This window comes from Heteronotia binoei, chromosome 21 (assembly GCF_032191835.1).
Source record: "Heteronotia binoei isolate CCM8104 ecotype False Entrance Well chromosome 21, APGP_CSIRO_Hbin_v1, whole genome shotgun sequence".
NCBI classification, from domain to species: Eukaryota; Metazoa; Chordata; class Lepidosauria; order Squamata; family Gekkonidae; genus Heteronotia; species Heteronotia binoei.
Window position 1 is genome coordinate 17,727,719 of NC_083243.1, and position 15,444 is coordinate 17,743,162.

The following is a 15,444-nucleotide window of genomic DNA, read 5'->3' on the forward strand; positions in this document are numbered from 1 at the left end:
CCACCTTCCTTCCTTCCTTCCTTCCTTCCTTCCTTCCTTCCTTCCTTCCTTCCTTCCTTCCTTCCTTCCTTCCTTCCTTCCTTCCTTCCTTCCTTCCTTCCTTCCTCCTCTTCTTCTTCTTCTTCTTCCATGGCAGCGGGGGATTTGAACCTGCAGCTCCCAGCTCCTTGATGAACATTCTATTCACTACGGTGAAATTTTAGATTTTCAGAGCTACGCTATTTCCCACTTCCTTTCATAATTTTTCCCCACATGCATCCTACTTCACGCGTATTTTGCATTTGTTTTCCAGGAACCCGACGGAGTGCATGCCCTCCCGGTTCACCCCAGCGCCCACGAGCCCATTTCCAAGTGCGGCGACTTAGACGTCCTCTTTGACTACAGGCCCTCCAGCCAAAAGTTGGTGGTGACTGTCCTGGAAGCGAAAGAGATCCCCGACAAGGACCGGAGCGGGGCAAGTGCCTGGCAGGTCCACACGGTCCTGATGCCCAATAAGAAACAGCGGGGGAAGACCGGCGTCCAGAGAGGCCCCAGTCCAGTCTTTAAGGACAAGATGACCTTCAGCAAGCTGGCCCCCGAGGAGCTGAGTGGCTATGCCCTCCGATTCCGCCTCTACGCAGTGCGCAAAATGATCAAGGAGCGGATGATGGGCGAGCGGCTCTTTCATCTCAGGAACCTCAACCAGGAGGGGGAAATGAAGGTGACGCTGGTCCTGGAGCCCAGAAGCAACCTGCGCGTAAGTCTACCGAGGTCAAGCGGCTGGATAGATGCTTTAATTAACTTCTTTAGTGTCCTCAGGCCCAGAGTGGAGCTCTGACCTGAACCCAGGCCTGTAGCCAGAAAAAATTTGATAGGGGAATGCAGCAAATAAATTTTTAGGTGGGGGGCCACAAGACGCTGCTGCAGTGGCTACCGCCCCCCCTCCCCTCCCCTTCTGCTCCGCGCCCCACTGCCCCCGCTGCCCCCAGTGCTGATCGTGAGCACTCCAGAAGGGCATAGGGCCAATGGAGGGCCACAGAGCTTAAATGTGGAGGTTCAATGGGGTGGTCATGCCCCCCCGGGTCCTGCTACGGTCCAGCTACGGGGCTGCCTGACCCTCCTGCAGTCTTGACTTTGACAATATGAGTGAGACAGTCTGCATTCTATGTTGGGTGATGCAAGGCACCCTCTTTCATGGCCACTGGTGTCCGTAGAGTTGCCACTTAATCGGTAACATAACAGTGATTTATATAGACTACCATACTTTTTAAATAAAAATACTTTTGAATTGACAAATAGAGCCAGTTTGGTGTAGTGGTTAAGTGCGTGGACCCTTATCTGGCAGAACCGGGTTTGATTCCCCACTCCTCCACTTGCAGCTGCTGGAATGGCCTTGGGTCAGCCATAGCTCTGGCAGAGCTGTCCTTGAAAGGGCAGCTTCTGTGAGAGCTCTCTCAGCCCCACCCACCTCACAGGGTGTCTGTTGTGGGGGAAGGAGATAAAGGAGATTGTAAGCCGCTCTGAGTCTCTGATTCAGAGAGAAGGGCAGGGTATAAATCTGCAATAATTTTTCTTCTTCTTCTTCTTCTTCTTCTTCTTCTTCTTCTTCTTCTTCTTCTTCTTCTTCTTCTTCTTCTTCTTCTTCTTCTTCTTCTTCTTCTTCTATCATTTACACAAAAATAACAATAGGGACCCCAAGCGTATGAAATCTGTAAAGATAGAAAAAAACACAAGGATGGACCATAAAAAAATTCACAAAATACCAGTAGACATCAGTCAGTTGAAACATAGTCATCGCAAAAGGTCGACTGCGGGGTGACGTGATAGAGGTTTCCAAGATTATGCATGGGACAGAGAAGACAGAAAAAGAAGTACTTTTTTCCCTTTCTCATGGACACTCAATGAAATTGCTGAGCAGTCGGGTTAGAACTGATAAAAGGAAGTCCTTCTTCACCCAAAGGGTGATTAACACGTGGAATTCACGGCCACAGGAGGTGGGGGCGGCTGCAAACATAGACAGCTTCAAGAGGGGATTGGATAAGCATATGAAGCAGAGGTCCATAAGTGACTATTAGCCACAGCGTATTGTTGGAACTCTCTGTCTGGGGCAGGGATGCTCTGTATTCTTGGTGCTTGAGGGGGGCACAGTGGGAGGGGTTCTAGTGTCCTCGCCCCAGTGGTGGGCCTCCTGATGGCAGTTGGGGTTTTTTGACCACTGTGTGACACAGAGTGTTGGACTAGATGGTTCATTGGCCTAATCCAACATGGCTTCTCTTGAGTTCTTACGTTAACCATTTTCAACAGAGCTCATTGTTGTTTAGCCTCCTTTTAAAAACCTGTGCAAAGCCTTCCGTTTCATTGCTGGCCAAAAAACTCTCCATGGATACTGGATACAAGCACCGAGGCTTCATGAAGGAACCACCCATTGTTGCAATGTACTTTTCTATATGGAGCAAGCCAATTGATTTCTCTTTTATCTGGTTCCAAACCTTCAGTTCAAAAGTTGACACAACGCTCTTCACAATGCAAGCGATGCAGCAGTGAGACCTCATAGAGGAAAACAGGGCTTTTTTTTTTTTTAGTAGGAACGCACAGGAACGTCGTTCCGGTTGGCTTGGTGTCAGGGGGTGTGGCCCAACATGCAAATGAGTTCCTGCAGGGCTTTTTCTACAAAGAAGCCCTGTGCAAAACAACGGTGATGTCAGGGAATGTTGCCTAATATGCAAATGAGTTCCTGCTGGGCTTTTTCTCCAACCCCCCCCTCAAAAAACCTGGAGGAAAATATCTATAAATTTCTTATAAAGAGTAAGTCATTCTTCATTTTAAGCAGGAACAAAGCCTTTTCTTCATATTGCTGGCCAGCAACGAAATGGAAGGCTTTGCACCGGTTTTTAAAAAGAGACTGGCTTATTCCTTTATTACGTGCAGCTCAACAAGAAGAAGACATTAAGAATACTGACGAAGTGGCGACACAAAATGAGTCTGTTATTATAACTAGTAACTTGTATGCTGTATTGCTAAACAACGGTGAGTACTGTTGAAAATGGTTCTTTTTGTGTAACTGATATTTGTCAATTCAAAAGTATTTTTATAAAAAAAACCCAGTTATATAAAAAAACCAGTGATTTTTATAAATCACAGTTATGATCCTGGCATACTACCTTGAGCTGCATGGAGAAAGGGCAGGGTAAGAGCGATCTACAAAGACAAATATAAGAACGTCTCAGTCCAGGAACTCCCCTCGTCTTTTCCTGACCTTTGTCTTTTCTTTGACTTTCGTCTCCCTGCAGCGCGGAGGCTCCCAGATCAGCCTGTCCGCCATCTCTCACAGCGACAGCGCCTCTTCGACCCAGTCCTTGTCTCATGGAGGGGTGCCCGAGCTGCTGGTGGGGCTCTCCTACAACGCCACAACGGGGCGACTGTCGGTCGAGATGATCAAGGGCAGCCACTTCCGCAACCTGGCGATTAACAGACCGCCTGGTAGGTAGAACCGTTCTGTGGCCAGTTCAGACCCGTTCCCTGATTCTGATCTCGTGTCAGGTGATCTGGAGCTTGCTCTCGGAACTGCCCCAAAGCAGCCCAAGCTGGGGCTAACGGTTCCCTCTGCTTGCAGGAGACACAGAGTTGGAAGGAGCCAGGGAGGCCATCTAGTCCAATCCCCTGTTGGATGCAGGATCAACCTAGAGCAGGGGTGGCCAAACTTGCTTAATGTAAGAACCACGTAGAATAAAAGTCAGATGTTTGAGAGCCACAAGACATGGACATCAGATGGCTAACAGCTGGAAGGAAGGAAGGAAGGAGGGAGGAAGGAAGGAAGGAAGGAAGGAAGGAAGGAAGGAAGGAAGGAAGGAAGGGAGGGAGGAAGGAAGGAAGGGAGGAAGGAAAAGAGAGGGGAGGTAGAAAGAAAGTAACTTTAAATGCATTCTCCAAACTGCTGGATGGTTTGGCCAATCCCTGCTACTTGTGGGGCTCTGGGTGGCAAACATTTGATAAAAACACCAGAGCGCATGAAATAAAACATACAAACAGCACTGATTTAAAAAAACCTGAAAGAATCAGATGACGAATTATGTTACCAGGGGTTTGGGTTTGGTTTTTTTTGTAGCAGAAACTCCTTTGCATATTAGGCCACACACCCCTGATGTAGCCAATCCTCCAAGAGCTTACAGGGCTCTTAGCACAGGGCCTACTGTCAGCTCCAGGAGGATTGGCTATATCAGCAGTGTGTGGCCTAAAATGCAAAGGAGTTCCTGCTACAAAAAAAAAGCCCTGTATATTACTTCCCATTCCGGACTGCCGGCTGCCTCGTGGGTGGGGGGAAGGAAGCGGAACAGAGCAAGTCTGGAGAGCGAGGATAGGGTGCCAGCCAGAACAGAAGCCGTCGCTGACCTCAACCAAAAGCTTGATGGAACATCTCCACCTTACAGACCCTTTGGAATCTCATAAGATCCCACAAGGCCACCCTGATGGTGTCCAGCAGAGTTCCACCACATCGGGGCCAAGACCGAAAAGGCTCTGGTTCTGGTCGAGGTCAGCCAGATATCTTCGTTCTTATGCTCTTACTTTCATTAGGGACATCCCTTAGCGTTCGAGGGCCTGTGTTCAGTTCAGAAGATTACAGGTTAAATCCCTGGCAGGGCTGAATGGAATGATCTAGGGCTTTTTTTGTAGCAGGAACTCCTTTGCATATTAGACCACACCCCACTGATGTAGCCAATCCTCCAAGAGCTTACAGGGCTCTTTGTATAGGGCCTACTGTAAGCTCCAGGAGGATTGGCTACATCAAGGGGGTGTGGCCTAATATGCAGAGGAGCTCCTGCTACAAAAAATGTCTTGGGGACAGCGTTCATTGCCCTGTCTTTGGTTCCAGGCGGTTGGTTGTGGGGGAAAAAAAACCTATTGTTCAGAATTTGGCTGCCAAAAAAAAAAAAAAGAGGGGAGGATCTCCTCCCACAGACCTCACAGCTCTTCAGCCCCAATTAATCATGGATGATAATTACAGCCTTGTGCACTCCCTGATTATAGCAGCAGAACATTAGCCCCATTAAACAAATACAATAGCAGCAATTTGCACAAGAGAGCAGGAGACAAAAGAGCTGTCAGCCTGGAGCTGGTGTTTAGAACAGGGAGAACCTGTTAGAGACAGAGGGAGACGGTAGGGTTGTCAGGTCCCCCTGGCAACGGGGGGTGGGGCAAGGGGGACTTACCGGGTGGTGGGTTCCCACACTGATGATGTGCTGATGTCACTTCCTGTGCGCACCAGAAGTGACATCAGCATGTCAGGATGCTGCTGCTAACCAGAGTTCCCTCTCAGCTGAGTTAGCATGAGCTAACTCACAGATTTTTAGCCTCCAGTTCACCCATTTTTGTCTCAGCTCAGGAAGGATGGCCCCAGAGCACGCTGATTGATGCAGTCGATCACAACTGGATTGCCAGCAGCTCTCAGCTTTAATGCCAGTAGCTCGCAAAATAGAATTTCCGCTCACAAGACTCTGCAGCTTAGAGGGAACACTGTTGATAACCCTCCCATTTTGATGCCATTTCCCCTCGCTAGCTGGTTGAGTGATGGTGGGGAGGTGTCTGCTGTGGTGGGGGATCCTCCAGCCCTAGCAGGGCCCCAGCTGAGAGAAAGACAGAGACAGAGAAAGAGAGAGAGACAGAGACAGAGAGAGAAAGAGAGAGAGACAGAGAAATAGAGACAGAGAAAGAGAGAGAGACAGAGAGAGAGAAAGAGAGAGACACAGAGATAGAGCGAGACAGAGAGAGAGAGGAGGAGGAGGGAGGCTTTGCCACTGAGCCACCATCCCTGTCCTTATATTGGGGGGTTCATGTCCTTGAAATCCACTAGAAATTCACCTTTGGGGAGGGATGGTGGCTCAGTGGCAGAGCATCTGCTTGGGAAGCAAAAGGTCCCAGGTTCAATCCTCGGCATCTCCAAAAAAGGGTCCAGGCAAATAGGCGTGAAAAACCTCAGCTGGAGACCCTGGAGAGCCGCTGCCAGTCTGAGTAGACAACACTGTCTTTGATGGACCGAGGGTCTGATTCAGTATAAGGCAGCTTCATATGTTCATATGAAAGAGAGAGACACAGAGATAGAGCGAGACAGAGAGAGAGAGAGAAAGCGAGAGAGACACAGAGAGAGAGAGAGAGACAGAATATGGTGTGGTGTTCAGATAGTTGATCTAGCAGGGAGCTGGAGTTCAAATTCCCACTCAGTCCAGGTGATCCGTTGTTTTCTCTCAGTGGCACCTCCTTCGCAGGCAGTGCTGGATTAAACCCTGTGGAGGCCCCAAGGCAGTTGAAATCTTGGGGGCCCCCTTGCGAATTATCTCAGAGTCCCAACGCCCCCGGCCCCTGTTGCAGCCTGCAGGCCCCTCTTAAAACCCACTTTGACTAAGCTGCGGAGGAGAGGCAGAGAGAGGCAAACTTGGTGATGATGCCGGCAGCAGCTGCACCAGGCAAGTTGGGCAAAGAGCAGCTCAGTTGCTGGCTGTGCGTGAAGGCTGGGAGGGCTGCAAGCAGGGGGAGAACGGGGGAGCCAGCCTGGGGCCCCTAAAGGCATGGGGGCCCATAGGCCAGTGCCTTCTTGGCCTAATCGTTAATCTAGCTCTGCTCACAGGGTGATTGTGGAGGCAGAAAGAAACAAGTACAGCTCCTGAAGGAAGGATGGAATAATAATACAATTAATAATAATATAGAACCAAGCATACCCAAAGTCACTGTAAGGCAGGGATGGCCAAACTTGCTTAACTTAAGAGCCACATAGAATAAACGCCAGAGATTTGAGACCCACAAGACAGGAGGGAGGGAGGAAGGAAGGAAGGAAGGAAGGAAGGAAGGAAGGAAGGAAGGAAGGAAGGAAGGAAGGAAGGAAGGAAGGAAGGAAGGAAGGAAGGAAGGAAGGAAGGAAGGAAGGAAAATAGATGGGTGAGGGAGGGAGAGAGGAAAAGAAAGCAACTTTAACTTTAAATGCATTCTCTAAGCCACTGGTTGGCTTGACTTACCGAAGTAATTTAAAGAGAGAAATGCCTTCTCCAAACCAGCCAACTGGGGTGGGAGCTTCAAGTGCCACGTCATACGTGTGAAAGCCACAGTCTGGCCACCCCTGCTATAAGGACTAGAAGTGACTGGGTTTCAAATGTTCTGTTAAAAAAATATAGTACCGCACAGCATTTTTTCCCCATAGAATTGGGTTGGCAGGGTACGCCAAATGTCTATAACACTGTTACCGATTCTGCTCCTCACAAAGAATGTCAAAGGTATAGCATCTAGTTTAAAAAGCATCCGCTTGGATTTTGCTTTCTCTTAATTTAACAAAGCTGGATTGCTTCTGCATCGCATGCCGAATCCGGAGGAATTAAACTTTGGCAGGACCGCAGATGTTCCGTCTGCAAGTAGCCTGTTAGACACGTTTTTGCTGCCGCTGCTAAACGCTGAATTAGATTTTCTGGTCTGTCCTTATTAGAAGTCCCTTATCCTTGACCTTATCAGCCTGACGAGGTATAACCCGTTGCTGTTCTGATAACTATATCATTTCTGCCGTTTATATAGTGGATTTCAAGGACATGAATCCCCCAATATTAGGACAGGGATGGTGGCTCAGTGGCAAAGCCTCTGCTTGGCAAGCAGAAGGTCCCAGGTTCAATCCTCAGCATCTCCAGTAAAAAGAATCAAGTAGTAGGTGATGGGAAAAACCTCAGCCTGAGACCCTGAAGAGCCGCTGCCAGTCTGAGTAGACAATACTGACTTGGATGGACCAAAGGTCTGATTCAGTAGAAGGCAGCTTCATGTGCGGGGAGGGGGCTATGACTCAGTGGCAGAGCATCTGCTTGGTGCAGAGAGCCAGTTTGGTGTAGTGGTTAAGTGCATGGACTCTTATCTGGGAGAACTGGGTTTGATTCCCCACTCCTCCACCTGCAGCTGCTGGAATGGCCTCGGGTCAGCCATAGGTCTCGCAGAGGTTGTCCTTGAAAGGGCAGCTTCTGGAGAGCTCTCTCAGCGCCACCCACCTCACAGGGTGTCTGTTGTGGGGGAAGAAGATAAAGGAGATTGTCAGCTGCTCTGAGACTCTGATTGAGAGAGAAGGGCAGGGTATAAATCTACAGTCTTCCTCTCTTACTTCTCATGGATTTGAAACACACAGAATGACCTTGGGCCAGCCATAGATCTCACAGAACTTCCCTTGAAAGGGCAGCTTCTGGGAGAGTTCTCTCAGCCCCACCTACCTCACAGGGTATTTGTTGTTGAGGAGGAAGGTAAAGGAGATTGTGAACTGCTCTGAGACTCTGATTCAGAGAGAAGGACGGGGTATAAATCTATGTTCTTCTTCTTCTTCCTCTTCTTCTTCTTCCTCCTCTTCTTCTTCTTCTTCTTCTTCGTTCTTGTGGACTTGAAGCACACAGAGCTCATTTTCAGAGCAGCAGCTGGGTATCGAACAGGATTTAGACTAATTATTTCTAGCCAGGCCTCTGGGTTGCTGGAACGCAAACAAGGGCTGGGCCTCCGGTCGCTGTGCTGGTAACAAAAGGGACTTAACCGCGCTCGGCTAAGCCCGCACCCCTCCCTGCAAAGCAAATCCATTTTTGTGCGATGCCTCATCCACAGCTGATCTCTCCCCTCCCTTCCATCGCCCTGTTTGCTCATTTGATTTTATCAAGTTGCGTGGGAAGGGAAGGCAAGAGTCAAACTTCCACTGTGTTTCATGGAGAACTTCTGTTTGCAGACTGCACCTTTTTACGAGGACTTCCAGGCAAGGCCAACCCTGTCGCTAGGCGAACTAGGCGATTGCCTAGAGCAAGGGGGGGCAACGGTAGCTCTCCAGATGTTTTTTTTTGCCTACAACTCCCATCAGCCCCAGCCATTGGCCATGCTGGCTGGGGCTGATGGGAGTTGTAGGCGGAAAAACATCTGGACCGCTACCGTAGGCCACCCCTGGCCTATAGCGCCAGCAGGGCTTTTTTTGTAGCAGGAGCGCCTTTGCATATTAAGCCACGCCCCCCCTGATGTAGCCAATCCTCCAAGAGCTTGCAGGGCTCTTAGTACAGGGCCTACTGTAAGTTCCAGGAGGGTTGGCTCCATCAGGGGTGTGTGGCCTAATATGCAAAGGAGTTCCTGCTACAAAAAAAGCCCTGAGTGCCAGCTTTCTGGGGCGCCAAACTGGGTGCTCCCCACATAGTTATCAGCTATGGTGAACCTGGGCAGTATAATAAAAAGTAGAGACATCACCCTGCCAACAAAAGTCCGTATAGACAAAGCGATGGTATTCCCAGTAGCAATGTATGGCTGTAAGAGCTGGACCATACGGAAGGCCGAGCGCAGAAGAATAGATGCTTTTGAGCTGTGCTGCTGGAGAAGAATCCAAGAAGATCCAATCAGTCAGTCAGTCCTAAGGGAAATCAACCCAGACTGTTCCCTGGAAGGTCAGATGCTGAAGCTGAAGCTCAGATACTTGGGCCACCAAATGAGAAGGGAGCCCTCACTGGAGAAGATCCTGATGCTGGGAAAGACAGAAGGCAAAAGAAGAAGAGGACGGCAAAAGATGAGATGGGTGGACAGCGTTACTGATGTAACAAACACGAATTTGAGCAGACTTCGGAGGATGGTAGAAGACAAGAGGGCCTGTCGTGACTTTGTCCGTGGGGTCGCAAAGAGACTCGACCGTGCGACTGAACAACAAAACGTAGTTATCAGTGTGAGGGGAGGGGCTCCAGAAGTTAGCCTGGCCGAAGATGCCAGCCCTGGTTTCAGGGGCCAAAGTGTACCCAGGTGGCACTGAAATCTTTCGGTCTCTTTGTAGATCAGCTTTATTGACAGATATACAGGTGAAAGTGCAGAGTAGGGTTGCCAGTTCCAGGTTGGGAAATACCTGGAGATTTAGGGGGTGGAGTCTGCGGAGGGCAGAGTTTGGGGAGGGGAGGGGCTTTGGCAGGGTAGACTGCTATAGAGTTGCCCTCCGAACTTGAGGGGAACTTGATCTCTGTAGTCTGGAGATCAGTTGTAATTCTGGGGGATCTCCAGTTCCCTTCTGGATGCTGGAAACCCAAGAACATTACATTTTTGTGTAGGAAAAGCCCAGCATGAACTCATTTGCATATTAGGCCACACCCCATGACACCACCATTGTTTCCCATAGGGCTTTTGTGTAAAAAAAGCCCAGCAGGAACTCATTTGCATATCAGGCCACTCCCCCTGATGCCAAGCCAGCCAGAACTGCGTTCCTGCTAAAAAAAAAAAAAAAAAAAGCCCTGATCTTTTTGATCCCAGTTCGATGCAGTCACCACTGCGCCACGCTGGCATCCCCTCCCTATGAAATAAAGTCTCTTTATTTTCTGTTTCTATACCCTGCTTTTCTACCAAGGCGCTCCAGGCGGCCAAAAAAGCTGCACGGACCTTCAAGACCTCCAAATAGTCTGCTCCCAAAAGCAGCAGTCGTGTCGTCGAAAAAGAGGTGCCGGAGCTCCTTAGCGCAACTCCTTTGCATCCGCCGCACACCCCTGACGTCACCGGGAGGTGTACTAAATTCTATCAGCTCAGCATCTCACTTAAAATGCATCTGGAACTGTAATTGTCTTTATTTATTTATTTATTTATTTATTTAGGCAATTTACAGTCCGCCCTTTCCCGAGGACGGGCTCAGGGCAGATAACGACATATTAAAAACAATATAAAACATAGAGTTAAAAACCAGACCGATATGAACCGTACAATTAGATGGATCATCAATAAGTTATAAGTGACGGCTCAGCTGGGCACATATTATATGTACTGGAGTCCAGAGTCTAGAACAGTAAGTTGGAATAAAAGATAGTATTACAGCGGGGGTGGTGTCACAGCATAGGGCCAGTCGGTGGAATAGGACGTCCACTGCCTTAAGAACATAAGAGAAGCCATGTTGGATCAGGCCAATGGCCCATCCAGTCCAACACTCTGTGTCACACAGTGGCCAATATCTGTGTGTGTGTATACACACACACACACACACATATATATATATACACTGTCGCTAATAGCCACTGTTGGACCTCTGCTCCATGTTTTTATCCAATCCCCTCTTAAAGCTGGCTATGCTTGTAGCCGCCGCCACCTTATGTGGCAGTGAATTCCGCATGTTAATCACCCTTTGGGTGAAGAAGTACTTCTTTTTATCCATTTTAACCTGACTGCTCAGCAATTTCATTGAATGCCCACGAGTTTTTGTCTTGTGAAAAAGGGAGAAAAGTACTTCTTTCTCTCCTTTCTCCATCCCATTCATAATCTTGTAAACCTCTATCATGTCACCCCCGCAGTCGACGTTTCTCCAAGCTAAAGAGCCCCAAGCGTTTTAACCTTTCTTCATAGGGAAAGTGTTCCAAACCTTTAATCATTCTAGTCGTGTGCAGGAATTAGAGAATCACTAGGAATTCTCCAGAGAAACCGTGTCTGCTGCTTCTGTTGGAATAAGCGGCGGCTTCCGTTTTCTGTTACGCCAGCAGTTCAGACGGATGCATTCGCTCTGCTGCCACGAACAGGCAAGCTTCTTTTCACGTGAGCTGGCAAAGCTGCCTGCAGGTGAGGTTTCCTGTCCAGCCAGCGGTGCTTTCGGCAGGTAACCAAGGATCCCACATCTGGTTGATGGAAGAAAGGTGGCCTGTACACCGCAGCAAGCCCGCAACTGCTTAGGGGTCCCTGGTTTCTGCTTTCCAAGCTCAGTTTGTCTTCATCTAGACTGTTCAAGGTGAAAGAGAAGGCGGTCTCCTTGCATTTAAAGCACACAGGTGTTTTCGCACCTGATGTGCAATCTTGCGCTTCAGGTTTTTCAGGCAGAAACGTGTAAAATAGCACATATTATGGGAACGGGGAGGGAGGGGGAACCGACCATTAGGGCAAGAAAATGGCTGGCTGCGATCCACATTCTAGCTGAGCGCCGCACCGAACAAAACCGTCAAAAGCTCTGCCTCAGATTTCCAAAGTTTTGGCTTTGTTTTGCTTTTCAGCTGAAGGAGGTCGCTCAAGTTTCATTAACCTCACCCTCCATTTTAAAGCTGTTTACTCATCACAGGCTTTCTTTCAAGTAAATAGTCAAGGCTAGAAACCTGTGCTCATTAAGTTTCCCTCCCCCCCCAGTAACAAAGGTCGAACTTTGGACCGAAGCTCTCAAAAGTCTTCATTAAAAAGTTGCTTTTGCTGTCTTCGGATATCTGGAGTGCCAGCATGGTGTAAGAGTTAAGAGCGTCAGGCTAAGACAGGGGTCTCCAGCTTGGTGCCTGCGGGCACCGCAGCAACCACCCACAGCTTTCCTGGGGCCCAGGTGGGGCTCCTGCTCAGCAGGACTTCTGATTGGCCGCTGGCGATCTGATTGGCTAGGCAGATTAAAGTAGGATTATTTCAGTGGCAGCCACTACAGTATTGGTTTTTTTGCCGTCCTTCAATCCTCTTTCCCACTGTGCTTTTAAAAATTACTCATCAGGGGTGTGTGGCCTAATATGCAAAGGAGGTCCTGCTAGAATTCCTTGAAGGGCTCTCAGTACAGGGCCTACTGTAAGCTCCAGGAGGATTGGCTACATCAGGGGGGCGTGGCCTAATATGCAAAGGAGGTCCTGCTAGAATTCCTTACAGAGCTCTAAGTACAGGGCCTACTGTAAGCTCCAGGAGAATTGGCTACATCCAGGGTGTGTGGCCTAATATGCAAAGGAGATCCTGCTACGAAAAAACAAAAAAAGCCCCGCGTGTGTGTATGTGTAGCTTCACCTCACACATTGGTCATTTTGTGGTTGGGCCCACCACCCTGTAAGAATCCCAGTTTGGTGTAGTAGTTAAGAGTAGTGGACTCTAATCTGGGAGAACCAAGTTTGCTTCCCCATTCCTCCTCCACATGCAGCCAGCTGGGTGGCCTTGGGCCAGTCACGGCTTTTTCCCAGCCCTTCTCTCAAGAGCACTCCTAGCCCCACCTGCCACACAGGGTGTCTGTTGTGGGGAGAGGAAAGGAAAAGAGATTGCAAGCCGCTCAGAGTGAAGGGTGGAGTATAAATTCAATCTCCTCCTCCTCTTCCTCCATCTCCCCCCCCCAAAAAAAGGCTCAAAAAGGGTGGGGACACCTGGACTAGGACCTGGGAGACCCGAGTTTGAATCTCCACTCCGCAACGGAAAGCTTGTTGGGTGGCCTTGTGCCAGTCATTCAGTCACAGCAACCGTGTGAGGATAAAGCAGAGGGGAAGAGAATAGGGTTGCCAAATCCAATTCAAGAAATATCTCGGGACTTTGGGGGTGGAGCCAGGAGACATTGGGGGTGGAGCCAGGAGTCATTGGGGGTGGAGCCAGGAGCAAGGGTGTGATAAGCACGATTTAACTTCAAAGGGAGTCCATCACATTTAAAGGGGCTGCACACCTTTTAAAATGCCTTCCCTCCTTTAGAAATAATGAAGGATGGGGGCACCTTCTTTGGGGGCTCATAGAATTGCACCAATTGGTCCAATCTTTTTGAAACTTGGCGGGTATTCTGGGTAGAGGCACTGGATGCTATGCTGAAACTTTGATGCCTCTACTTCCAAAAACCAACCCCCCAGATCAATTCTCCATTATACTCTATGGGAATCGTTCTCCATAGGGAAGAATGGAGTGCCCAGCAGACATTCCCCCCTCCGCTTTTTGATGACCCTGAAGCGGGGGGAGGGCCTCCAAACCGGGAGAATCCCCCACCTGGGGATTGGCAAGCCTAGAAGAGAATGATGTAATTTGCTTCGGCTTCCCATTGAGAAGAAACATGGGGCATGACTAAAACAAATAAACATATAGACCCTGCGTGGGATATTCATTGGAGTGTCAGTCAAAGGCCAGGTTTTGCATCAGTATTCAGCCAGAAGGTGAGTATTTAGTGCAGGGGTGATTTTAGGATGAATCAGAATCAAGTGTTTTAAGGATGAAACAGGAGAGCCAGTTTGGTGTAGTGGTTAAGTGTGCGGACTCTTATCTGGGAGAACCGGGTTCGATTCCCCACTCTTCCACTTGCACCTGCTAGCATGGCCTTGGGTCAGCCATAGCTCTGGCAGAGGTTGTCCTTGAAAGGGCAGCTGCTGTGAGAGCCCTCTCCAGCCCCACCCACCTCACAGGGTGTCTGTTGTGGGGGAGGAAGGTAAAGGAGATTGTGAGCCGCTCTGAGACTCTTCGGAGTGGAGGTCGGGATATAAATCCAATATCATCATCATGTTCCCTCTAAGCTGAGTTAGTTTGAGTTAGCTCACAGTTCTTTAGCCTCCAGCTCACCCATTTTTGTCTTAGCTCAGGAAGGATGGCCCCAGAGCACACTCATTGATGCACGAACTTTATGCCAATAGCTCACAAAGAAGAATTTTTGCTCACAAGCTTCCACAGCTTAGAGGAAGTATTGCTTGGTACCATCGTTCCTTTTTAGCCTGGCCTACTCCACAGGATTGCTGCAAACAGGGGTGGAATTTTCGCAGGGGCTCCTTTGCATATTAGGCCACACCTCCCTGATGTAGCCAATCCTCCAAGAGCTTACAAAAAAAGAGCCTTGTAAGCTCTTGGAGGATTGGCTACATCAGAGGGTGTGACCTAATATGCAAAGGAGGTCCTGCTAGAATGCCACCCCTGGTTGTGGAGATTAAACGGAAGGTGGGTCAACAGTTCAAGAAAAGCAGACTGCCAAAGTTTGTTCAATGGCTGTTTCACAAACTACCTAAAAAACGCGTTTGGGTGTCTGTCGCAGCACTTCCCCCTCCCTGGCTAATTTTCCTAACCTTCCTCATGCCCCGTTTTTTTTATCGGCCCGTTTTTGCTCTCTGCAGATACTTACGGCAAACTCTGTCTCCTCAACTCGGTCGGCCAGGAGATGTCTCGATGCAAGACCTCCGTCCGCCGGGGCCAGCCGAACCCCGTCTACAAAGAGACGTTCATCTTCCAGGTGGCCCTCTTCCAGCTCTCGGACGTCACCCTGATGATCTCCATCTACAACCGCCGCAGCATCAAGCGCAAGGAGATGATCGGCTGGCTCTCCATGGGGCAGAACAGCAGCGGGGAGGAGGAGCTCAGCCACTGGCAGGAGATGAGAGAGTCCAAGGGCCAGCAGATCTGCCAATGGCACACTCTCTTGGAGTCCTAACCCAGAACTCAGTGCTTCCGGTGCACCCTTTCTCTCTTCTGCCCATAGGGCAGAAGCCGCCTCCCTGAAACGGGACGCACAAAGAGCTGTCGTTTGAGAACGGGACTGGACTTCTAAATGTACTTTTCTTTCTTTCTGCCACCCCACCGGGGATCTCCGGATATGTCCAACAATAGGATCACAGTGTACAATAGGACAGTATTATGAAGAAAGCACTGTGAATAATGGCTGAACGATGCTATTACATAAATCCCATGGCTTTTTTTGAGCAGGAACGCAGTTTTGGTTGGCTTGGCATCAGGGGGTGTGGCCTAATGTGCAAATGAATTCCTGCTGGGCTTTTTCTACCAATAGCCCTATGTGAAACAGTG

The 15,444-nt window shown here is 49.2% G+C and overlaps 1 protein-coding gene across 1 annotated transcript in view; it reads left to right on the top strand.

Annotated features, from left to right (window-relative positions):
• SYT16 (synaptotagmin 16) overlaps positions 1 to 15,137 on the top strand; it is a 171,417-nt gene extending 156,280 nt beyond the window's left edge. Inside the window, exons 5-7 of the mRNA XM_060262871.1 lie at positions 293 to 736; positions 3,270 to 3,459; positions 14,760 to 15,137. Of these exons, the coding sequence (XP_060118854.1) occupies positions 293 to 736; positions 3,270 to 3,459; positions 14,760 to 15,073 (948 nt within the window). The 3' untranslated portion in view covers positions 15,074 to 15,137. The remainder of the gene's footprint in view (positions 1 to 292; positions 737 to 3,269; positions 3,460 to 14,759) is intronic.
• The last annotated feature ends 307 nt before the right edge of the window (positions 15,138 to 15,444 follow it).